The sequence below is a fragment of the Magallana gigas genome, chromosome 8, assembly GCF_963853765.1.
Source record: "Magallana gigas chromosome 8, xbMagGiga1.1, whole genome shotgun sequence".
NCBI classification, from domain to species: domain Eukaryota; kingdom Metazoa; phylum Mollusca; class Bivalvia; order Ostreida; family Ostreidae; genus Magallana; species Magallana gigas.
The window spans coordinates 16759526-16785891 of NC_088860.1; the positions used below are offsets into that span (position 1 = coordinate 16759526).

Below are 26366 nucleotides of genomic sequence, written 5' to 3' on the forward strand. Positions count from 1 at the left end.
AGAGAAAGTTTTTTGGTATTCAAAATGTGTAAGGAAATCAAGAGATTAAAATCGGCTAAATACCAGGGGTGTATTCAAAATAATAATTGACTTTCAATTTCTGTCAAAATGGTATTTTAAAATTTTATTTAAATGAATCAGCATATTTTTTGTTTAGCTCAAAATACCTTATTTAGTTATTTAACTGGCACTGGTTATAAAAACAATGTTTGGTAGTAATTTTTCAACAAATAGACAGTTTTAATGAAATTGCATCAAAGATATCAATGACAATAGATAAGTAAGAACACGTGTATTTTTCTCTATAAAGCAGGCATTTTCAATATGAAAATCACGTGTACATTCAACCAAAATGATTTCAATTTAAAAGTGTACTAAAGTACCCTTTATTCTTTAAACCATAATCCATTCCTGGTGGGAGCAAATTACCCGATTCGCAGCATTTTGAGCCTTAGGTTAAGCTTTCCGCTTGTCAGAAACCCTCGCGAAGTTACGATTGCAGACTTTCCATCTGACCCTATAGATTAATGTGATTATTCTATTATTCAGGAAAGACAACATTCGCAAAATCTAGCTTTCATTTTTTGAAAATCTCTATAGGTTTTCTGTTCTTTTCCAGGAATTGTCTCAAATTGATCATGACCACCCAACCGTTCCGAAACGGTGTTCATGCTAAACACCAAAATCGTAGTTTTACCAATAATAAAACATAGGTAATCATAGATTACTAAGCTCACCGAGACGGAGCATCACCCTTATGAGACATCACCTTCATAAGACCACCTTTATCATTTTATATGAAAATCATACTTTATGATCTTGGATATTCATGGATTCTGTTTTGACAAAATATCGTATATCATCTGATAATTTTTTTTATGATAATCATATGTTCATATGTTAATCAATTCAATGATATAAAATTAAATATTGCATCATGTCATATTTATAATATATATCATATAATACAATAAAATACCGTAATAAACAATAATGAGATATGATATTGTAACGTATGATATGACATTGTATTGTGTTATACCTTATTGTATTTGATCACATAAAACAATATCATAAAATATAATACAATATAGTATTATATTACAATATCATATAACATAATACATCATAACATTGACACATGATATTATATTGTATAATATAGTATGATATTGTATTGAATGACACTGAAACATATTTGATACATTATATGAGATTATAATATCATATAATACAATATAATTTAATTCCAACATTGTATCTTATCAAATGATACAATATTATGTGATAAAGTAAAATATTATAAAATACATTATTATATTATACATATTTTATCATATGACACAATAATATATATTACAATATCATATAATACAATTTCATGTGATATGATAATATATCATATAAACCAATATCATATCATACAATATTGTATGATACAATATTATATTATATTACAATATCATATAATACAATTTCATGTGATATAATTCTATATTACTGAAACCAATATCATATTATACAATATTGTATGATACAATATTATAGAATATACAATATTGTATCATAGGATACAATATAATATTTTGCAATATCTTATGTAATTGTATCATGTGATAAAATAATAAATTAAAAATACAATATAATATTATACAATTTTGTATCATAATATACAATACTATACATAACAATATCATGATACAATATCATATCATAAAATATCAAAAAAATTGATACAATATCATATCGTATTGTATAACTTTTTATAATATAACATATGATATCATATGAATCATGTTATATCATTTATCAACAAACACATCTATCTATCGAGCTGGTTTGAGTGAGGTAGAAGATTTCTTTAGCATCCTTGATAATGGAGATCAGGCTCTGCATCTGAAGCAACCTCTGCGTTTAATTTATAATAAAGTTAAATCAACTATGCAAGCTTTCATCTAGAAAACATGTGACCTGTTCCAAAAAACTAAACCTCATCCAGCATCCGAAACCTATGGCTCAGATTCAGCATTCAAGCCCATCAGGTGCATTGGTATCATAAGACGCATCATCAATGCAAGTTTGGTGAAGTTTGGACCAGTAATAACTAAGATATCATCATCAGAGGGCACTAGCAATTAAAACCTTTACTTCCTTCAGCATCCGCAACCTATGGCTCAGATTCAGGATCCATGCCTGTCAGGTGCATCTGTATTATAAGACACACCATCCATTCAAGTTTGGTGAAGTTAGGACCTGTAATAACTAAGATTTATTTTTAAGCATCCTTGATAATGGAGATCAAGCTCTGCATCTGAAGCTACCTCTGCGATTCATTCATATTACAGTTAAATCAACTATGCAAGTTTGAAATAGTACTATCATCTATTAAACATGTGACCTGTTCCAAAAAACTTAACTTTATCCAGCATCCGAAACCTATGGCTCACACTCAGCATTCAAGCCTGTCAGGTGCATCAGTATCATATGACACACCATCCATGGAAGTCTGGTGAAGTAAGGACAAGTAATAACTAAGATATCATCATCAGAGGGCACCTGTTTCAAAAACTTTATTTAACCAGCTCTTAAAACCTTAACCTCCTCCAGCATCCGAATCCTATTGCTCAGATTCAGCATTCAAGCTTGTCAGGTGCATCAGTATCATAAGACGCACCATCCATACAAGTTTGGTGAAGTTAGGACCAGGAGTAACTAAGATATAATCATCAGAGGGCACCTGCAACAAAAACTTTAACCAGCTCTAAAAACCTTAACCTCTTCTAGCATCCGAAACCTATTGCTCATATTCAGCATTCAAGCTTGTCAGGTGCATCAGTATCATAAGAGGCATCATCCATACAAGTTTGGTGAAGTTAGGACCAGTAGTAACTTAGATATTGCTATCAATGGGCACCTGCAACAAAAACTTTAACCTGCTCCAAAAACCTTAACCTCCTCCAGCATCCGAAACCTATAGCTCAGATTCAGCACTCAAACCTGTCTGGTGCATCAGTATCATAAGACACACCATCCATGCAAGTTTGGTGAAGTATGGACCAGCAGTAACTAAGATATTGCTATCAAAGGGCACCTGCAACAAAAACTTTAACCTGGTCCAACAACCTTAACCTCCTCCAGCATCTGAAATTTAGGACCCAGATTCAGCATCCAAGTCTTTCAAGTCCATAAGTAGGTCCAGATGCATCATCCATGCAAGTTTGGTGAAGACAGGACAAGTAATAGCTTAGATACAGGACCTGCAACAAAAACTTTAACCAGGTCCGGACGCCGACGCCGACGCCGACGCCACCGCCGACGCCGAGGGTATAGCATAAGCTCTCCTTGACTTCGTCTCGGTGAGCTAAAAAGGTAATGCAACATGCGTTTTCAGAAATCCCATGTATTGGTCATTTAGTGTACAGAGAGTCACATGACTAGTGCGATAGATTTAGAAACAGTACCGTCAACAAGTCGGGGAAACTTGTGGCCTATTTTTATACTTTTGAGTAGGCTGATTCAGTATCAGTGTTTTAGTGAGTACACAATTTGTTTCATTAAACACTGTGACTTCGTATACAATATTACACCTCCATTACACTGAAAAACAATTGACAAATACTCCGATAGACTGTACGATGAGAGTAGCTTGATCCAATGAATGCACAGACAAACTGACCCTTTGATTCATTGTTTTTTCTTAATTTCTGCTGTGTTTTAAGTTTGAGCACCTTTTGTAAATCATTCATATTATTCAAATGATTATTACATCTAGTAGATTTAATATTTGTAGACAGCATATATTACATGCACCATTTCAACAAAACCAATGAGACAATTTGATTGGTTTATAAGGACACCAAACTGTCAACATATACATGTAGCAAAAAACAAAAAAAAACCAAAAAACACATTGAAGTATACATATCAATACTAGTGTTAAGGATATAATAATTATAATTTATGCGTCCTTCTTTATCTTCCAACAAAAAATATCAATACTAGTCAGTTTAATAAATGATGGGGCTACATAATATTTACTCAAACTTCTAAATGAGCCAGTATTTAACACTGTTCTGGTTTTTATATACAAAATAATGTATTCGATGTTAAAGTATCTCTTTATATAAACAACTCACACTGACTGGAAGACAATGTGTTCATATGATATGAATTCTACAAAATATTAATGTAACTCTATATATGGGAAAAAACTTCTCTGTTTGTTTGCAATTTCATTTCTCTCTTCAAAAAATAAATTTTAGACATGTTTTTAAATTCTTAAGAATCAGAAGTCAATAAAATCTATATTTATACATTATTAGTCTGTACAACAGCCCAACAAAAGATACATACCGCTATTAATGCAGATTTTGTTATGATGAATAAAACTCACTGCAAAATAAACCTCATTCCACATAACTTAAAATCCACTGAAAAAACAATTACGTGTATTGCTAACAGGTACATGAAAATTGCACAATTCCTGATTTAAAAAAAAGATACAATGCATCGCTACAAAAAAACCTTAAATGTCTCTTACATCACCTTTTAAAGAACATTTAAGAGTTAATAACCCCACAAATTATTGTTTAGATGTAAGTGAATATAACCAATATTAAATCAAATACACATGTACCATACTAGACATAATTATCATAAATTTGGAACTAATCCAAGTAATTTTTAATCTTTTATGGAGTTTTCTTTTTTGCAGGTTGCACCAGATTCTCCACATAGATTTATCTAACAAAGTTAATATCGTATAAAAGACAGTTACATTGCACGAGAGTATCCTCTATGAACCTCAAGTCATACATGTGTTAATACACTGTATAGCACTTATATAAAAATAGTTGATGGTTTTCTGCAGATATGAACACATTCACACCTATATATTTAATTTGGCCACAGTCCATGTAGAAATGATTATAACTTAATAATAAAGAAAAAAAAAGGTTCTACTATTTCAGTGTAACTAGAACTGAATCTTCCATTGTTTGATGTTACTGTCATGGCCTGCCGACACGACCGTGTCATTGTTCAACCACCGTACCCTTGTAGGATGACTCAGTTTGTGGGCAGCTGAAAATGAAATCAGAAATTTTAATCTGAGAGAAAAAATTATTGGTGTTCTTTTGGGTTTTGGGGGGTTTTTTTTGCATCAGTATACCAGATAATTTTTTGTAAAAAATAAAAAAAAATTCTGTATGTGTTTGAGATTGGTGCATGAAAGTTGAAATTCGATATCTCGAACATTTTACCCTTAATATCTCGAATACTAAGAAATCTCAAAGTTTTTAAACAGTCCCATCTAGCTCGAGATTACAAAGTATGACTGTATCTGACTGTCTGCAACAATAGCAAACAAATTAAGCATCATAAAAAAATGAGAGGGATATGCACGGAATATTACATGTGCTTTCTCCTTAAATAAGTTGTTGAATTTTCTGCTAATACCTTTGATGACCAAGCTGCGCTGGCTATGAGGGGCTGTGGGTTTCCAGACTACAATATTCTGGTCAAGGGAACCAGTTGCAAACAGAGAGGAGTCTGGGGACCAGTCTACACATGTGGCTCTGGCTGAGTGAGTAGGATCATTGAACACCAGCTGTAAGTAGAAAAATCAACATAAAAAACCACTGTCATCTGGATAAAAAGACAACTAATATATATACTGGTACTAACAACTGAAGACTGCTAAGACAAGGTATTACTGTGCAATAAGAGTAATCTACCCTTGGGTGTAAAATAAAACTACTGAAAATATATAGTGCTTAATTCAACTTATCATTTATTCATGACAAAATTACTTGAAGGTTTGAAATTATATTATTTGAGAGAATTTCCCTAATTAAATAAAGAAAGGGTGGTTTCTATATCTGAATGAAAAAAAAATGTTGAACCTTCAAGAAATTGTTCATTCATTCCTGTACATGTAATCATTTATTTTGCTGACCTCATAGTCGGGTAGTTTGAAGCATCGGACGTATCTATCGGCTCCGGCTGTTGCCAGATACTGGCCGTCTGGAGAGAACATCATGTCGCTGGCTTCGGCTACATTGTCTATCGTCTTGGTCTCCTGCAGAGCTCCACTGCTCTCACTGATTGTGTACAGATGAATCTTCTTGTCCTATTTCAGATCATAAATATGTAATTCTATTAAATTATGTAAGTACACTGTAATCATCATATGCAAAAATGTATTTTTCGGGAATTAAAAGAGGAGACGGTCTACTTGGAGTGATAACGGTGCACCACTAATTACAATACATTCATAAGCTTAAGTTAAACATGTTGTACAGTTTATCTTACTCAGATTTGGAAAAAAAATATTTAACCAATAAAGACAGGGCTTATACTATAGATATTTATTTATGAAAATGTGTTCCTAAAGGCTTATGTAAATGTTGATGGTAAAACATTATCTGTATAGTATAAGAAGGATAACTCTGTGCATACGAAAAGGATATTGCAGTGTTTTGCTGACCTTAGCTCCACACACAGCGACCACAGGAGAGCTGGGGTGAACCGCCACACTGGCTGGTTCATAGGGCACAGCTTGGGAGAAGGCCTTCTTCTTGTTCTGGAAAACTACCACCTGAAATCAGAATATTAACTTATTTAATAAGGTCATGCCAAGCTACATGTATATTACAGAATGAAATATAGAAAAATCTGATAATTTTTATACAGGTTATTGGTAAAACATAAAACTTAAATTACCATAGCAGTTATACATATTTTTTCATAGTCTTCATAGTTAATCATAAGTGATGCATGTAGATTTTAAAAGAAACAATGCATATAGTAACATTTACCTTCAAAGTGAAATTATACATGTACTTTACATCTAGATTACATGCAGTAATAAAAAACAAATGAAGTAAAATTTGATTTAGCATTGTCATTATCCACAATTTACAGTTATACAGATGCAAACTTTCCTTAAAATAAATACATTGGTATTAACAAGATATCTGTGAGCCAATGCTCACTAGTGATACCCCCGCTCTGATGTGAATATGCAAAATAAGCAAAGTCGACATTTAACAGAAAGCTGGCATCCGATTGGTACAGAAATATATCCCACAATATAGCATGCCTAAACAAACACTGTGTAAAAAAAAGCATCTCCGATAAATAGCTGCTGAGAAATCTTTGACGAAAATTTGTTTGAAAATTTTGGCAAAAAATAAACAAAGTCATTATTTAACAGGAAGTTGACGTCCGATTGATACAAAAATATATCCCACAATATGGCATGCCAAAACAAATAGTGTGTTAAAATTTCAAGCATCTGCGATAAATAGCTGCTGAGAATTCTTTGACGAAAATTTGTTTGAAAATGTTGGCTAAAAATAAACAAAGTCGTCATTTAACAGGAAGTTGACACCCAATTGGTACAGAAATATATCCCACGATATGGCATGCCTATACAAATATTGTGTAAAAATTTCAAGCATCTGCGATAAATAGTTGCTGAGAAATCTTTGACGAAAATTTGTTTGAAAATTTGGTTAAAAAATAAGCAAAGTCGTCATTTAACAGGAAGTTGACGTCCGATTGGTACAAAAATATATCCCACTATATAGCATGCCTAAACAAATAGTGTGTTAAAATTTCAAGCATCTGCAATAAATAGTTGCTGAGAATTCTTTGACGGAAATTTGTTTGAAAATTTTGGCAAAAAATAAACAAAGTCGTCATTTAACAGGAAGTTGACGTCTGATTGGTACAAAAATACATCCCACAATATGGCATGCCTTAAAAAACACTGTGTAAAAATTTCAAGCATCTGCAATAAACAGTTGCTGAGAATTCTTTGACGGAAATTTGTTTGAAAAGTTTTGCTAAAAATAAACAAAGTCGTCATTTAACAGGAAGTTGACGTCTGATTGGTACAAAAATATATCCCACAATATGGCATGCCTATACAAATACTGTGTAAAAATTTCAAGCATCTGCAATAAACAGTTGCTGAGAAATCTTTGACGAAAATTTGTATGAAAATTTTGGCTAAAAAATAAGCAAAGTCGTCATTTAACAGGAATTTGACATCTGATTGGTACAAAAATATATCCCACAATATGGCATGCCTATACAAATACTGTGTAAAAATTTCAAGCATCTGCAATAAACAGTTGCTGAGAATTCTTTGACGGAAATTTGTTTGAAAAGTTTTGCTAAAAATAAACAAAGTCGTCATTTAACAGGAAGTTGACGTCTGATTGGTACAAAAATATATCCCACAATATGGCATGCCTATACAAATACTGTGTAAAAATTTCAAGCATCTGCAATAAACAGTTGCTGAGAAATCTTTGACGAAAATTTGTTTGAAAATTTTGGTTAAAAAATAAGCAAAGTCGTCATTTAACAGGAAGTTGACGTCCGATTGGTACAAAAATATATCCCACGATATGGCATGCCTTAACAAACACTGTGTTAAAATTTCAAGCATCTGCGATAAATAGTTGCTGAGATAAATGCGACAGAAATTTTTGTTACGGACGGACAGACGGACAGACAGACACACAAGGGTAAAACAGTATACCCCCTCTCCTTCGGAGCGGGGGTATAATTAAGTCAGGTTCAGATCTATGGATGTTGTCACTTACATGATTAATACAGGCCACTACTGCAGCATTGGACCCTGCGGCTACTGCCTTAGGCATGGACTCCAGGCTATGAGAGTCTCTGCACGAACAAAATAAAATACATATTCAAATAGAGAGAAAAGTAAAAGAAAACACGACTTTTTATTCTCCAAATAATTTTACCATATGCCATATTTTCCCTGAAGATATGACTATCATCACTGCCCCCTCAGTCATCCTCATTTTAAAAATACTCAATTCAGCTCTGATCACAAATCCTTAGGGGACAAGTGCATATTAGATGCAAAAGTTCACCTTTGAGGCTGAAAATTTAGATTTCTGATAAAATAGTGTGTGAAGGCTGGGTCATACAGTACTGAAGATATTTATATTCATGTACATTTTTGTACCTATATTGATCCCTTTTTGTAGTTGGTAAAACTTACCCAAACTGCTTAGTGCCTGCATTGGAGAACTTAAGAGTGTCATCCATGCTGACTGTTATCAGTTCTCCATTGGCTATCACCATATCTTGGATCTGGTTCTTGTGACCGGTTCCTGTGAACCTATCATTCTCCCCTGTACCAGCATCCCAGTAGTCTAGTCAAGAATCAGGAATTATAATCTCTCAACAATTAAAAATGGTCAATTTACAGTGTACATATGTAAATAAGAAATTCATTGGAAGCCATTTTGGACCCTGGAGCATTCTGGGTAAACAGACACAAAGGATACTGATGTGGGAGTCTAAGGCCCCTCCTGCTGAATAGATTGTTCCCTCGCTGAGAACCATCGCTGTTATTGGCTTGTTGTGACCCTGACAATGTAAAGATACCATAAAATTATTCAGCTCTTTTTCAAAACTAAATCTGATACACAGGTAGTGATATTTGTGTTCTAAGAGAGGAGAAACGTTTCCTTAGTATGAGCATTAGAATAGATAAATCATTATATTATAGAAAGCCCTTTCAGTGCAAAAGATTGGAGGGTTATCTGACAAGTCTCACCTTCAGGACTTTTTTGGGGGTGGAGGGGTTGTTGATGTCCAGGTAGTTGATGAACCCTGACAGAGACACGGTCAGGATGTTGTCACCCTGCCACAGACAGCCCACCTGCATGTCCTCCACTGTCTTCCCCATCTCAAAGGTCCTGTGGTAATGACAATAACAGACGTCAAGTCAAGGTAAACAAATAACACTTGGTCTTCAAAAATTTTTATTGAGTCTGATCTTCATATATTCCTCTCCCAAAATTATTTTAAAGAAACTATTTTAAATTGTGACATGTTTATAGTGACACAAGGGAATGTATATGATTTCTTTCAGACTTTTAAAAATATCTCAATTTCAAGTGAATTTATAAGACTATACATACTGTACAAGTTCTCCACTTGGGACTTTGAAGATTTTGGCAGTCTTATCACCTGACACAGTTAAAATTTGGGATCCATCACTGTTAAAGCATATCTACAAAGGGAAATAACTCTTAGACAGGACTTGTAGAGCACATAACTCTACAGCTTTTCATCATAACCTTCTCTTGATTACTTTATTTTAATAAATGAAATACACTTAACAATCATAGGAGACATTCTTCGTTAGAATCATCAGCTTATTTCAATCTGACTTCTTCAAATTTTGTTATTGACACAGCTGATCAGTATAATTGCACTTACAGCATAGATTCCACCATTGTGAGCTGAGGGTGATCCCAGCTCTCCCACTTTCTCAGCAGTCTTACCATCATATACATAGGACTGATACAGAAAAACATTTTCTTTAGAGACTTTAAAGTGAATAAATTATTAAGCAATTCATATTTTATCTCATTTTTAATTCATGAATCAAAGAAACCTTGGACGAAAAAAAAATTATCAAGATTTTTAACCTCAAGAGAATTGATCAAAATCTGAGTGATTGAAGGAACTTATTTTAGGACTTTTTTCAATTCAAGAAATTAATCAAATGTTTAAGATTCCTCCTACCTTTTTGTCTGCTCCACCACTGACAAAGTATTCTCCTTTAGGAGAGTATCTGACAGCATTAACAAAGTTTGTGTGATCCTACAAAGAAATCAAGGCATTTAGGCTGTATGTATACCAATGTTTACATTTATTTGACAAGAACTTCCTGGTAGATCTGAGTCACCAAGGTGTGTAAGCGTTGAGTAAATTGACAGTGCACAAATCACAAGGACATACCTTCAGAGAGATTTTAAACTTGAAGGGTGGACCCTCATAAAAACAGAGAGAGTTATCTTCACTGGCACTGACTAATCTGAAGGGTCTCTCTGGACGGAAGCTAATGTTGTTAACAGCACTACTGTGTCCTATCAAATCTCCCAAGGAGTTTCCACTGTCTGCAGTAAAGACATGAGAAAATCTGCAAAACAAAATTGTAAAATCCCTGTTTTAGTTTTTTGCTAAACATTAGAAAATCTGACTGTAAATGTATCATATCTAGTGTGTACACTATTTGGTCTAAATTAATTGATTTGCTTTACAGGTTAGCGTGGATTTTGATTAAACACATTTCTGAATATACCCATTATTAATATACATGTACATATCATACATAACATTAAGAGATGTACTTGATTTAGCGAAAGCCACTTTCCGCCAAACATGCTTAATAGAATACACAGCTGAATATACTACATTTACAGTATTCTTTGAAATACATTTAATGTACAGTATCTACTCTGAACTTTGATACCGGCATGTATAACTGATTAGATTAGTTACTTTCTTATGATTGATTTGATTGATTACTTTTGGTTTCCCTGTCCACCAGCTGCTATTCTCTGACTGTCTCCAGACCAGGCAATGTCCTTGACCTCTCCAGCAAATGGCTGGTACTCGTTTTTCAAGATGTGTTCCTTATTAACTGTATCCCAAACCCGCACTTTTCCAGACATGTCTTAAAAAATTATACATAAAAGTTGACTCCCAAAATTTTCAAACAACATTGAATACATTTTGCAATTTAAAAAAATACAAACACTGATCAACATAGAAGACATTTCGCACGAGTAGAATGGTTCTCATTCACATAAAGTCATTAAGTTTATTATGCCGGTAGCTTTTTATGTAACTACAGCTGTGTACCTCCTGATGCAATATAAAATCCACTGGGGGAGTAGGCTGCACATGTTGTGTGAACTGCATGCTCTGTGTAGATGTCCGACACTGAGGGATTCTGAAAAATAATACAGAGTGTACATAGGACCCTTTCATGATTTGTATTTGGATTATATGCCATTATTGTGTGTTTTTATCAACGAACTTTAAAATAAGAAATTAAAAACTTAAATATATCTTTGATATTCACTGTTTTGTTTTTGTAAAGATGTGGTAAAAATGTTTACAGATTTGAAATTGAAAGAAATCATTAAAATGTTGATGACAGTCAAAGCTTAATAAAATATCTGTATAATAAATGTCTATTGTATCATACCTCAACTTCTCTGATTATGACACTGTTTCCATTGGTATAGAGCATGTTTTTACCCTTTGGGTCTCCATTAAGAACCAAGGCTTTGCCTCTTGTTGTTCTTGGTAAACTTGCAAAACACTTGACTGCAATTGAGAAAGTAATACAGTGAAAAATTGGTTTGTCACAGCATCAATGTAAATTAAAATTCTTAATGTATGAATGGGGTTTGATAAAAAAAAAAAAAAATTGTGATTTTTGGGGGTTTTTTTCGGAATGGGGGGGGGGGGGTGAAGGGATATTGCTTTATTCTTTAAGAGTGAAGGTTGACATAGCATTCATTATTTAAGAGTGTGATATCAATTGTTATAATACTGCAGCCACTAAGATTGAGTAGCATAGCTATACTTCTACGTGTATGTATAGGAATGAGGATCTAGAAGTGAAAGTCTAAAAGTGAAAATAACTTGATTTCTAAACGATGAAACTTAGATTCAAATGAATGCAATAGCTTGTTGTCTGCAATTTCCTTCCAAGACAGTGTTTATGTTTACTCGTGTTATGATACACAATGACTGATCAGAGTTTATCCGAATTTAGGGGAGGGGTCCCTATATAAACACATGATAAACATTGATACTGCAGGCGATTTAGCGCTCTAAATTTACGGCCATCATAAACCTGATCATAAAAAAATCAACCAAAATAAAAACCCCAATACAACTGTTTAAATATTATGACTATGTTGAAGTCTTCAGAAAGCTTTAATCAGCTTCCGTGCAGAGATAATTCAAGTTAAAACTGTATTTGCAGCAAAGAAGTCTTTTATCTTAAGGCAAATACTCTGACCCTACATATTTTGTTAAAAATAGCTGCTGAGTATACTTACTTTGTTCATAGCTCCCCATAATTGAATTTTAAGTGATAAATACACTAAATCAATGCACACCGGCCTGTAATCCGGAAATATAGAACAGAGGTTGACGCATGCGCGATGGGACCGGTGACTTCCTTGTTTCCATATATGGTAAAGTGAAATTTTGCCAATATTCAAAACTATAAATATGATTCACCTCTAAAATAAAATAACATGTAATTGCCGTTTTTAGTTAGTTAAGTATGTGAACTAATCTTATCACTACACAGGTACAGGTGTGTGAAAAATCATTTCAAGCACGCGACGCCACGATAGATTTACATCCTTAGATAGATCTATATGATCAACTGGTATCTGACTAAGGCCGCTAAATACATCGGTATCAATAAAATTTCTTTACTGAGTTTGATTGACAACAAACTATATACTAGTTCATTAACCGCACCGAAAATGTTAACAAAATATTACGTGTCATAGAATATCTATTGTTTTTAATTATTATAAAGCTAAATGTCTGATTTCTTTTAAAATTTTACTGACGAAGGTCTGGAAGACTAACTTATGTGGGCAAAGATACGTCGATAAAATTTGGTCCCACTGAACACAAAAAGAGATAAATATTTGTCTTGTAACAAATTCCAAAATTTCAAAAAATATTGAAATTGTTGAAAATTTGTCTGGGCTGTCGCGAAGTACACCATCTCAAAAGTGAAGTACATGTACGTGCTACGAGGATTTCAAAACTTACATTTACATGGTGACTTTTTTTTTTAAATTTTGATCTTTTAACTAATATAAGTGCATGGTAACGAGCCACTACTTTTTATTCATTTCTCAATTTGTTTTTTATGACATACATGTATGTACATATATGTACATGTACGTCTTTGGTAACGTTGCACATACAGTTCAATACCGGCATTTTCAAATCAGTGGGTAACAATGAAGATCGACTTAATTGCTGGCTTATTGCACGGTTAGTGTTATATTCAAGTTGAGATCTCTAGTCATATGGTACATGTAGTTGCTAGCACGATAAAGAACCCTCACAGGCCAATGGTCACCACAACACGTTTAAATCTGAAGATCTTGTGTTGGATACATTTAGCACGCTTGAATATGCGATATATACTAGTATCTGTAACATTCAATGCCCTATGGTTATAAAAGCATGTAGCCTTCATCGGTTTCTACTATAGTAAACAATATTCTCGATGGGCCATTATTTCTTAGAAACAATCAATTGGGTATTACTAATATCATACTGATTTTTAAACACAAGAAAACTTCATAATTTGGATTGCACGACAATTAATGTAATACCTTAGATGAAGTTTATTATTATAGCTCAATACGATTATTCTACATAATGCGACATCTGATTGGTTGTAGACAGTTGCATGCCAGGGCAATAAAACTTCATATTTCCCTGTCATCGTCATATTCTTCATCATATCTCACTACCTCGAATTTTCATTCCATGCTTATAAAAAATCCCGAGGATGAGCATGAGATGCAATTAAATGATTAATTCTGTTAAAGAATCGTTTTAAATCCTTAATCTTATTTCAGAAACTGTTATAGAAAGAAACCGGTAAACATTAACTACGTTATTGCTTAACTAGAATTAAAAAACGATTATAAACTGATGTATTCTAAATTATAACCTGTCGCTCGGTATGATAAATAATTTATTTAATGAACGTTCGGGAAATGTGAAGATTTATTCCCCCTGAAAAATCAAATTTTCCTTGGGCGTTGCCCTCGGGAATTGTGATTTTTCACGGGGGAATAAATCTTCACATTTCCCTCACAATCATGCAATAAATGTATAATATGTTAATTGATTAAGCCGGTGATGTAAATACAAATGTTTTGCTTGAATTATTTTATTTAGGAAATTCCAGACAGTGGACATTAAGCCAGAATGGTGATATAGGGAGAACGGTCAAAGGTCTTTAGTTCTTCTTTGGTGAAAGCAATGGACCTCCATTCTAAAATTACAAAAAAGAAATTGAATTAATCAACATTTATAATTGAAGAAGAAGAAGAAGAAGAAAGAAAGAAAAGATGAAGGTAAAAACAAATCGAGATGATCAAGCCATAAGAAGATAGAAAAAGAAGAAAAGTATAAATTGAAATGATCAGTTTTACCATCCCGGTCAATGCTGTTGTTTCTGTCTTTATCTTGTTTCATGATGGACGCCAAGATGTCATTTATATTAACTGAAAAAATCCGTCCACAAAACAACTCCATGACCTCGGAGTACTCCAGGCTGTCAGACTCGTCCTCGTCCCCATACTTAAACAGCAGGTCAAGGACATCGAACTCTGTAGACGCCGGGGCCTTGTTTGTAAAATAACTGAAGGTTGAGATCATTGATTACCGAAAGCAACAGCATCTCTCTCTCTCTCTCTCTCTCTCTCTCTCTCTCTCTCTCTCTCTCTCTCTCTCTCTCACATGTATACTAGCATATAAACATACATATACACAACCAGAAAAAAAAATACTTTAAAATTATCTGCATGACGTTTAAGTGATAGATCTTGAGAACTTGCAAGCTGATCGCTAATAAACGCGCCTAGTTTAGTACTTACTCTTTTCACAGAAGTGAAGATGTCCCCTTTATCATCAAGAACACGTGCTCCTATGGTAGAGACGACCAAAACGGTAGCAACTAGAACTAACGCACAACGCATGTCGAACGCTGAAGTCACAGTTTTAAACTAATGTACGAGTTTGATCACTGAAGGTATTCCAGACGATTATTTTTTTTAACATTACGGATAGATTTTATACAATTTTGATCCAACCCGGTGGTCCTTCGTTTTTGCCAAAAGGAACTTGGCTATCTGTTAAGGGCGTTTGTTTTCTTTTTCACTTCATACACAACGGTGATGCTAATAATAAAAAATGTTTTTGGCCATTTATAGTCAAGATATAACACCTTCTTTTGGCAAAAAGGTTGGACTAACTGTAAAACGAGTTGATGTACCCTGACAAATAAAAATAAAAGAAGCAAGACAGGGTTTGTTCAGTTCCTTTAATTCAGAAGAAAGATAGTTAGTCAACTCAGTAAATTCCCTCTCAAGCCAAAATGATAATATCTTCAAAGGGTTTTGTCATAACTTTGATGTCTTCGTCTGTAAACCTCAAATCATTCCATTCTGAAGAATCAATATTTAAGACAATTGAAATACATAATACAGATTCAAGTGTATGTGTTTAGTATTGATCATAATATAGTCAGCAATTTTAAGTGTAAACATTTTTTTTAACATTTTGGGTTATTTTAAACAGCTGTCCAAAAACTGTCATTCAACAACGGTCTAATTTTATAGGTTGCTGACATGCGTGTACATGCGTTTGGCATTGGTCTTAATATTATATAAATAAGTCAGCAATTTAAGTGTAAACATATTTTTATAAAAAAAAAAATTGTCATTCAACACCGCCCTTTTTTGATATGTTGCCTACTTTAAACAAATAAAATAGTGTTTTTTTTTTAAATTGAAAGTGAGTCTGTACTTCCTTTGCACTGTTAATCTTTGATAAAAGAATTCCAAAGTTGTCTATTAGACGTGTACCCACCGGATTGAGTAATTGAGGATTCTCTACCAGACCAAAACTTGTGATAGATATCTCCAAAATTGCTAGATACTTCCGCCCATGAGTTGAGCAAGTAGAATTCTTGTACGGACAGTTTCTTGTCTTGGTTTTTGTCCAATATGGCAAAGAGCAGGTCTTTGACGTCCTTATCCGGGACATTCTCTTGCCGGCGATCCACTCCAGTGTTTGGTTCATCGATCTGAAATATTGAGAGAGAAATAAAACCTAAATTCTTTAAACATGCACCCGACCCGTTTCTGATCATTCTAAGCACGAATAAAAATCGGGCGATGATGATTTTATTCCATCATTATCGCATCCGCATCTCTTAGCAAAGTTTATATTTATAATGTCCAAAATAGTTAGGATAGAGATTAAAATCAAGAAGTTAACAATTTTATTGATAGGCCTTAAAAGAGAATACTATTCGGACAAGTAGAATATCAGGCTCCCCATTTTTTTGCGGAGCTATTTTTTTATATCTTGTCAAGATTATTGCATGGATGACTCCACCCCCCCCCCCCCCCCAAACTTTCAAAAACGATGCTACGTGCCTGCTTTGAATCAACAAATTGTTGGCCTATTTCAAAATATATTTTTTTGCGGAATTCTTTTCCTGATGTTTAAAACTTTTTTTGTCCATGAGCAAAGAACATACTATTTGTCTAAAAAGATCCATGAGTCAGAGAGTCATCAAGCCCTTTAAAATCGCACATACCTTGAGGTTGAAACCTCTGGCGCTCGATCCTTTTGCAAGGAATAAAAAACATATGGCAGCCAGGTACACGTTACGATTTCCCATTTTGGTAACAGCTATGAGGCACAATCCTTGAGAAATCTTTTTGAAAGCAGTTTCACTCTGTTTTGTGCCTAAGTATTAGTATTTATATACTTTATAATAAACATGATACACAAACTCAATTAAGATTAATCGATAGATAATGAATTGCTAAGTTTTGTGAGTCATAACAACTACAGAAAATTTAATGAGTTATAGATTTAAATATAAAATTAAAAGTACTTAGGAATATAGATAGCGATCTAATCTTGTCAACGTAAAGTCAAAATCATATTGTGTTAATGTGTGTGTGTGTGTATATATATATATATATATATATATATATATATATATATATATATATATATATATATATATATATATATATATATATATATATATCAAAACTAAGAAAATTAAAGAACCCGTCGGGGAACATTTTAATTTAGATGATCACAAATGGGAGGACATGATGGTTTTGGTCATTGATCACAACCCTAACTGGACAGATGCGGAGAGAAAAAATAAAGAAAAATTTTGGATGCATAGACTGAAGTCATTCCGCCCTGACGGCATTAACAAATTAAGTGACTTCACCAAAATGAACATCAACTAAGTACTGATTTGTTTTCATAGCAATATCACCATCTTCATCTTTTTCGGTCCATGTACAAACTATTAATCATGTTATTTATTCAAATTATTAGCTATTTCCTTAATCGGTTTTGTTCTTTTGCTTTATTTCACTTCCATTAGTTTTTACATTCATGATTATTTATGTAGCTGCCACGTGTTGATCCGGTGTTTAAACATTATCTGGTTTTTATATATTATTTAGTTTAGTTTAGTGCTAGTTTTGTAGATGTTTTTCTTCTTTCTTATGTAGTTTTTATTTTGTTGTCCTGAAGAAGGGACGGGTTGTCCCGAAAATTTGACAATATTTTACTTTATTGTTCGTGTCGTTGGTTATTTTTAGTGCTTTTTTATATCTCATCTTATAACCTTGTATCTTTTGATCCGACACTTTAGATAACGAGTGTTGTTGGTTTGCTAGTGCTTCTTATATATATATATATATATATATATATATATATATATATATATATATATATATATATATATATATATATATATGGTGTACATATTCTTGATTTATCATTCTCCCTATGCGTATTTATTAATTTTGTACAATGTGCCTATGACGTAATTGACCGTATAATGACATTGCTTCGTAATTCAGACTTACATGTACATGTTTTTTCGTCTTTGCTGGGCAAGGGAGTTTCTGTCCTTACAAACAGGGTTCGTGAGGAGCTCATTGCTTTTTTCTATAATCTATATCTACTGGGTGGATATGGCGCCAGTGAAAAAAAAAATTAACGTACAATCTAGTATGTCATTGTATATATGAAATAGACGAACTAAGTAAGATATAAATGAATATCCGCAAAGTCTGAGTTATAGTTCTCATCACACATTGCCAATATTGGTTAATTATCTTATCGGACTGGCCTGTCAGTCTCGTGGACTGGAACCATCGACCTATATTACATATTCCCAATCACGGCCACTTTTTATTTGGTCTTGTTCATCTGTATCTTACCATCATTAAAAAGATTGGTCTGTTTCTAACAGATTCGTTTACTAGTGCAAATAGGTTGGTTTAGAACAAAACAAAGAAGGCAAATAGAGCAATATAAGCTACAATTTTTATTTCAGAAATTTGCTGTAAGATTGTAAATTGAATTAAATTATATTTTTATTGTATACATGTATAAACATAATAGGATTGAGCGACAGACACCCTGCCTATCAAAACCTATACCTTGAAATTTGCAAGATAAAATATTATAACTATAGAATATACCATCATATAGAATATAACCCAAGGGTTTATGGGGAGCAAAGTGGACCGAAAACCCTTGGCTAGCGAAGATGAGAATATACTAGTACATAATATAATTACATAGTTATATCATACTATTGTAATTTATTCTTCAGTAATCAAAATATGAATGGTTGATAATATTCTGTTATTCATATTTTTGTGGATATAGCCATTTAGAAGCTCTGCAACAAAATTACATTATAGCTTCCTTGTACAAAAATTCGTTTTCTAATGTATATATCATAGGCGTCGGAACCGGGGGGAGGGGGGCTATGGGGGCTTTCCGGAAGATTTGGGAAAAAAGATTTGGTAGGCAAGAATTTTTTTTTTGCTTGTCAAAATTTTTGAGGATTAGTCTAGCCCCTCCACTTTCAATTTGCCTCCGACGACACTGTATATTATGTACTTTTATGATCCATAGTATGTATTATAATACATGTAATTTTTTTCTGGTAAATAAAAATCAACCCACTTTTCCATTCTTTTTCTCGATTCTTTTTAACGTTAAGGTTAAAATCATCTCTGAGATGTCACAAGTACGTATTTTCGCCTTAAAAAAATAAATTTCTATTGACATACAGTCTAATTTATATTAGGAACGGAAGAAAAAATAACTACAATAAATCCATAATTCAATATTTTTAATTTAACAAGATAAAATAAGTATACAAGTTTGTACATAAAATTTAGTGATGAATAGCATTCAGGTAAGTGACCTTTCAAGTGCTGTGCAGGTAAATACAAGTGGTCTGTCAGCCCATGGACAGCAGCATCAGCGCCAGTTCTCCCCTGGACATGGATTCGATGTCTTCCCATTCTGTAGAATACACATGATAATTACGGTTATGAATATTCAGGTGTAATACATGTAAATACAACTTTTTTCATGACCCTACCCCCTTCGTAATAATATAACGGTAAAAAAGTCGAATGTTTTTGATAACTTATATGTTTCAAACTGGGCATGAATCGAAATTCTAATTTTGTCCTTCTATACTTTGTCAACAGAATTAAAATTAAATTTTAACAACGCAGGATCGTATTTTGCGCATAACTTATATTACTTAAAATATGACGATAAATTACTAGAATAATTACTACTAAATGTACCATGAACATCTAGAGATTGACTGTTGTCGAGGTCACGTGACAATAGAACACGAATGAGGTCCTCGAGGTGAGCGGCGAACACATTGCCCGAGAACAGTCTCCTCAGCTCCACCTCAGTCAAAGCGCCGTCACGATTCAGATCTCCAAAAAAGAAGACGATGCCATGGGCGTGTTCAGAGCGTTTTTCTTCGTCTTTCAGGTCATCAACCTGTATATTAATTTCAAATTCAATAAATATACTCAAATTGATACTACATGTATTTTAAAGCTAATCTTGGCCTATGACCATTTCTTCTTTACGTAAAATGTGTATCTTTCACAAGCAGCGACTGCCAGAAAATGTATTATTCTGATGCTATTTTTTTTTAAGTTTTAGGACACATATTACATGAATATTATAGTTTTAAGGAGACATAATTGTTTTAAAGCACTGAATATTTCATTTTCTGGAAACTATCGAATTTATTTTAACCATCAATTTCAACCAATGAAATAATATTGAATTGACTACTGTCAGCATGGTAATTACATTAAGTCCCTAGTTTTAATAAATTGTTCGAAAACGAAATGGACTGAAAAAAAAAATCAAACTCACCAATTCTCTCAGAAGAACCTCCTTGTCAGACTTAATGTTTCTGAGGGAGAATGTCCAGCAAGTGCAGACTAGACTCAGAGTGATGCAGTAAATTATTGCAGCGCGAACCATTTTGACCAACAGTGCAGGACCGAGTACTCTGAGGGTAGGAAAGTTTACACCTATAAGACCGTGTCCAGTAGCGATGGTGGCCCAGATACGAACGGACTTACGGAGATTTGGCGGAGATTAGGATCAGTAGGGGACGCTTCGAGCGGTGATATTTCCTATTGTCATCAGAAACAGACGCCCGCCTCAAACCACACTTGAAGTACAGATATATACATGTTTATCTGAATTAACGTTATTTTTATGATGCTTTATTTACAGACTATCATTTTGTTTTACGCACGTACCTGCATGTACCTGTTGTGTATACAAAATATATGTATAATGTTGAAAAGAGCACTTATTCTCCGGAAATAAATCTCTATAAAATGTTTCGACCGTTGGCCAATCAGTTCTTTAATAATATGTATACTTAATAATGTACATGTATGTCTTTCAAAGATAACAGTTTGAAAGAAGGCTGACACCTTTATCAATAAAAAAAACACCAATAATCCAATAAAATAAACTTCTTACAAATGTTCATTAGGTTTTGAATGCATTATAGGGGTGCAACATTTTGTTTTATTTTCTGGTTTGCTAGTCTTTCTGATTACCTTGCTGTTTCCGAAATCTCGAATACTAGTATTTATAGCTATAACCTTTGAACCGTTATAGTCAAAGTCTTTAAGATACACATGCATATTCAGTTGTAAGTGTCCTTTCAAATATACTTAAAACAAACTTAAATTTGAATAAAGCATATACTTAGTCTAGTTAAAATTTACGTCTCGAGATGTAGAATAATACCTTAGATTGTCAGCGACCGACTCGTTGTTTAAATTGAAAAGATGGTGTTTTAATTAATGAACTATAATGATATGTACATGGACGAATATTAATGTTGATAAAATTATTCTATAATCAAAATACTTTTGCCGGTTTAGAATATTCAAATTTTACAATATTTGACCAACAACAATGTTTTAAATTTTATATTAATAGTAAAAACTATAAATGCCGCAGCGGGATTCGAACGCATGTCTTACTGATTCGTAGATAACGCTCTAACCCACTGCGCTACGCTGTTCGGTAACAATTTTGGAAAAGAAAACATTTATAAAATAATACTTTATTTTATTGTTTATTTAGATTGGAAGACATCACAATTTGCAGATGTCCCATACCACCTAAGAGAGTGCACAGATATTTTAAATTCCAGAGTTATCTTTCTTGTGACACATGTTTCAAGGTGGTCCATTCACCATTCTCCATCAACAGTTTCAAGAGCAATACTCTTTCATTTTTCAACCGATCAATCAATGAAAACGTCAATTACACATAACATGGATGAAATGAAATAGAGGGGGAAATAATACTAAACACGTCAATGATAATGACATGCATTGGTCTCTTCCCACAAGGTCAAAATAATGAAATTTCACCAATAGGCCATTTGTTCGATTATATTACTTTTTCTTTTTGTTCATTTCCCTGAAAATGGCATTTGTGCTATTACGCGTTATTGTACAGAATTATTTTATAGAAATCTGAATTTTCACAAGAAAAATCTTTTAATGAGTCATTAATTGGTGGCCTTAATTGTCGTTGTGTCGTGACAAGTTTAGATTATGTGCTGTTTGGTTTTAATTGTGACAGTTAATATAATTTTGCATCAAAAGGACGAAACACTGTCTACCCCAACGAAACAATAACTGGATTGTCAGCGACCGACTCGTTGTTTAAATTGAAAAGATGGTGTTTTAATTAATGAACTATAATGATATGTACATGGACGAATATTAATGTTGATAAAATTATTCTATAATCAAAATACTTTTGCCGGTTTAGAATATTCAAATTTTACAATATTTGACCAACAACAATGTTTTAAATTTTATATTAATAGTAAAAACTATAAATGCCGCAGCGGGATTCGAACGCATGTCTTACTGATTCGTAGATAACGCTCTAACCCACTGCGCTACGCTGTTCGGTAACAATTTTGGAAAAGAAAACATTTATAAAATAATACTTTATTTTATTGTTTATTTAGATTGGAAGACATCACAATTTGCAGATGTCCCATACCACCTAAGAGAGTGCACAGATATTTTAAATTCCAGAGTTATCTTTCTTGTGACACATGTTTCAAGGTGGTCCATTCACCATTCTCCATCAACAGTTTCAAGAGCAATACTCTTTCATTTTTCAACCGATCAATCAATGAAAACGTCAATTACACATAACATGGATGAAATGAAATAGAGGGGGAAATAATACTAAACACGTCAATGATAATGACATGCATTGGTCTCTTCCCACAAGGTCAAAATAATGAAATTTCACCAATAGGCCATTTGTTCGATTATATTACTTTTTCTTTTTGTTCATTTCCCTGAAAATGGCATTTGTGCTATTACGCGTTATTGTACAGAATTATTTTATAGAAATCTGAATTTTCACAAGAAAAATCTTTTAATGAGTCATTAATTGGTGGCCTTAATTGTCGTTGTGTCGTGACAAGTTTAGATTATGTGCTGTTTGGTTTTAATTGTGACAGTTAATATAATTTTGCATCAAAAGGACGAAACACTGTCTACCCCAACGAAACAATAACTGGTTGTTGATCAGTCTCTACCAGTTAATCAGGCAGACAGACTGAACAGTTTTTAGCAATTTTTTTTTAAAGCGAAAGCAGGTGTCCTTTTTACCAAACCCTTTCACTCTCATCGTTCCGAAGCCTTTTTCATGCCTAGGGATAGTAAACCTGGATTGTATAGCATCCTATCTGGAATTACCATCAGGAGACCAGTTTTGGAGAACTAGCTGCGAAAAAAAAATGGCTGGAAGTGAACCGAATATGAAATGTTAAACATTTTCTAATTTATTGCAAACTGTTTTCCCACTGTGTTAACGAGGCATACGGCTCGTCACGGTTGACTGGGCTTTACATCTGAATACATGGTGGGGTTTTGTCATTTCTGACGGACAGAATAAAAGAGGAATAATTTAATCTCAAAATTAGTTACTGATATTGTTATGATTACTGAAAGACTTGGAGGATTTAAGTAGAGTTGTTAATGATATAATACTTACCATTACCCATGTGGATTTCCGTCCTGAAAATAAAAATAAAAATGAAAAATGCAAAATTATAAATGCATTTTAAAAATAATTCCTTAATAGCAAATAGATAAAATACTAAAATATTGTATGTTAGAAAGTAAAATAAACAAAGAATAATATGCGTATAAATGTGTTTGACACCAAAGCTCAAAGGTTAAGTGTTAGCCAGGGAAGACGATGCATTAACCGTTGTCCATAAATCATCTTTGAATGATTGCAGGGGATGGTAACAAAATTCTCTTCCACTGCATTCCTCCCTTTATCATGCAAGGCCTGCATCCTATTCCCAGGTTCCAGCTCTCCTCCAACTGCTGCAGTCATACTTGTGATTCCAAAGACAGGTTACGGATGTTTTCTCACTTACCTTGTAATGTTAGTAGAACTTTCATCGCACGCTAAATTATTTCTTGCGTTTTGTAGAGTGTCTTGCCATTAGCTGAGGCTTTGAGCCATTACTGGGAGTATTTCGGCGTGATTGTCTGGGGTGGTATTTCTACAGAACAAACAGGGCAAAAATGATTTGTCATTCTCACATTCGCAGAAAGCTCCGAGTTATTTCAACTGATGCGTACCAAAAAATAATATTTTCATTCTTTCTTACAGGTTGATGAAACAAACAGAAGTTGTCCCGTGGCTTATTATCTGACTTTTTATAGTGAAGAATTTTTGTACATTAAAAAGCAGATGAGCAGAATTCTTTCTCTCTGAACCAATATTTAAAACCATTTGTTTCAAACGCATAGTTTTTACACATTGTATTGTTCCCTCAAGATTGTTGAAAATGTGACAAAAGACATGGTTATAAGCAATCTCTCTCTCTCTCTCTCTCTCTCTCTCTCTCTCTCTCTCTCTCTCTCTCTCTCTCTCTCTCTCTCTCTCTCAAAGGCGATACCTGGGCTTCCATTTGGTACACTAGATTTGCACTTGTTATGATAAAACTTGATTGTCTGATGAATTAACTTTGTTACCAAATCATGAAGGTCAGAAGACCATAGCTGTTTTAAAACGATTACACACTTTGAAATTGGCTACAATAATACTCTTTTGGTCGAAGGATCGAATGAATTAAGATGTTTTTATTCCAAATTGTTATCTCTAAGATTCCCATTACAGGAACGTGCCGCTGTTGAATATGGTGGGGATGAAATCTTACCCCCTGTCCTCGGGGCTCTGACAAGCTTGTCACCACGTGCATGACGCTGTTCCGATAGCAGCCCCACAGAAATGCCCTATCTGTGTGTCATCAGTTTTTGACCAAAGGCGGGGAATACTTTTGGAGGCAGATGAACGCCTTGTTTCAGACAGGGAATCGACAAAGTTAGATTTTAATGACGTGAATGCTACTGTAAAAACGAAGCTATTATATTAAAGAAAATTTTAAATTAGTCAGATTTGCTACTGCTTTATCCATAAAGTTATACATGTTTTTGTTTATTAATTTATAGCACGAAAACCTAACATCTGTCTTTAATTGTTGAAAATTACAGCAAGAACACAAATATTGAACACCTAAAAAATAAAAAAAATAAAAATAATATAATTCATACAATATACCTAGACATTGTTGTATATCTTGGATTTCTAGTGTTTTCACATTAAAATCTAAATTTCATTTCATTTTACGCATTCTAAATGCATATGAACAAAATGAACAAATGGAACAGCGAAAATAAATACTGTCTAGCATCTAGATACATTCACATGAAAATGTAATACTTTTAAAAATGAATAACGAATAAAGAGAATAAAAGAATAAATAGACGATCGCGAATCCTGATGATATTAAATTCAACAAATAATATTAATAATCTAAAAAACTGAGGAGTTGAAAATTAAAATGTAAATAGTACCTGAATAAATATATCTACGTAATAAATCAATGAATCTAAATGGAATTCAGTAGAACAGAGAATTTAGGCGGACGGACCAACGAATCTAAATACTAGTTTATAAAATTTAATGAAACGACAAATTCCATACCCTTGTATCTAACTGAATGGAATGGAAATTCGGAACTGTATGTCCTAGTTACAAGTTTTGCTCATTGACAAGTAAAATTACAGTAATAGATTAAATTGTGATGCACAATAGCTATCTGGAAATGTCTCTCTCGTGTTGTCGCGATTTTAATTGATTAAATAAAAAGTGATATGCTTGTGAGAGCTGGACTTTTCTATAACGACTTAGACCTTTGAGTAGCCCCCGATTGACACTTCAATTATTACTGCTTTAGTCGACAATCTGGTCCAGTGCTTCTCTTGCTA

At 33.3% G+C, this 26366-nt stretch overlaps 3 protein-coding genes and 1 long non-coding RNA gene across 5 annotated transcripts; all 4 read right to left on the minus strand.

Moving 5' to 3' along the window:
* Positions 1-4699: 4699 nt before the first annotated feature.
* On the minus strand, positions 4700-13045 carry LOC105345173 (actin-interacting protein 1). The gene is made up of 16 exons (XM_011453235.4): positions 12918-13045; positions 12053-12174; positions 11704-11794; positions 11368-11515; positions 10798-10978; positions 10582-10659; positions 10273-10353; positions 9972-10063; positions 9605-9746; positions 9333-9414; positions 9044-9197; positions 8619-8697; positions 6488-6598; positions 5957-6130; positions 5458-5608; positions 4700-5082 (listed from the first exon to the last, which is right to left on the minus strand). Exons 1-16 carry the CDS (start codon positions 12934-12936, stop codon positions 4976-4978), a joined length of 1812 nt encoding a protein of 603 aa, XP_011451537.3. The 5' UTR covers positions 12937-13045; the 3' UTR covers positions 4700-4975.
* Positions 13046-14778: 1733 nt separating this feature from the next.
* LOC105345172 (uncharacterized) lies at positions 14779-17393 on the minus strand. 2 transcript variants are annotated; one of them, XR_010708689.1, is made up of 5 exons: positions 17234-17393; positions 16498-16714; positions 15504-16073; positions 15060-15252; positions 14779-14899 (listed from the first exon to the last, which is right to left on the minus strand). XR_010708689.1 is itself a non-coding variant. In XM_011453234.4 (3 exons), the coding sequence occupies exons 1-3, from the start codon at positions 15603-15605 to the stop codon at positions 14823-14825; spliced, it is 372 nt and encodes a 123-aa protein (XP_011451536.3). In that variant the 5' UTR covers positions 15606-15909; the 3' UTR covers positions 14779-14822. The 2 variants fall into 2 exon arrangements, 1 of the variants encoding a protein (XP_011451536.3); XM_011453234.4 differs by lacking the exons at positions 16498-16714; positions 17234-17393 and having other exon boundaries at positions 15504-15909.
* Positions 17394-19807: 2414 nt separating this feature from the next.
* On the minus strand, positions 19808-21113 carry LOC105345170 (uncharacterized). The gene is made up of 3 exons (XM_011453232.4): positions 20887-21113; positions 20292-20499; positions 19808-19998 (listed from the first exon to the last, which is right to left on the minus strand). The coding sequence occupies exons 1-3, from the start codon at positions 20995-20997 to the stop codon at positions 19934-19936; spliced, it is 384 nt and encodes a 127-aa protein (XP_011451534.3). The 5' UTR covers positions 20998-21113; the 3' UTR covers positions 19808-19933.
* Positions 21114-22813: 1700 nt separating this feature from the next.
* LOC136270895 (uncharacterized) lies at positions 22814-25440 on the minus strand. The gene is made up of 4 exons (XR_010708767.1): positions 25256-25440; positions 24467-24595; positions 24073-24095; positions 22814-23802 (listed from the first exon to the last, which is right to left on the minus strand). It is a non-coding gene; the product is annotated as an uncharacterized lncRNA (long non-coding RNA).
* Between the last annotated feature and the right edge of the window lie 926 nt (positions 25441-26366).

Excerpts from the sequence above, each read along its gene's own strand:
- LOC105345173 (XM_011453235.4), bottom strand. Across the intron at positions 11,516-11,703 it reads ATTTTATATTGCATCAGGAG|ACATGTCTGGAAAAGTGCGG; the intron begins GTACACAGCTGT and ends TAATTTTTTAAG. Across the intron at positions 10,354-10,581 it reads GTGGTGGAGCAGACAAAAAG|TCCTATGTATATGATGGTAA; the intron begins GTAGGAGGAATC and ends TTTCTGTATCAG.
- LOC105345172 (XM_011453234.4), bottom strand. The coding sequence starts at position 15,605 with ATGCGTTGTGCGTTAGTTCTAGTTGCTACCGTTTTGGTCGTCTCTACC. Across the intron at positions 15,253-15,503 it reads TCTTCACTTCTGTGAAAAGA|GCCCCGGCGTCTACAGAGTT; the intron begins GTAAGTACTAAA and ends TTTACAAACAAG. Across the intron at positions 14,900-15,059 it reads CAACAGCATTGACCGGGATG|AATGGAGGTCCATTGCTTTC; the intron begins GTAAAACTGATC and ends TTGTAATTTTAG.
- LOC105345170 (XM_011453232.4), bottom strand. The coding sequence starts at position 20,997 with ATGGTTCGCGCTGCAATAATTTACTGCATCACTCTGAGTCTAGTCTGC. Across the intron at positions 20,500-20,886 it reads AGGTTCTTCTGAGAGAATTG|GTTGATGACCTGAAAGACGA; the intron begins GTGAGTTTGATT and ends ATTAATATACAG. Across the intron at positions 19,999-20,291 it reads TCAATCTCTAGATGTTCATG|AATGGGAAGACATCGAATCC; the intron begins GTACATTTAGTA and ends TGTATTCTACAG.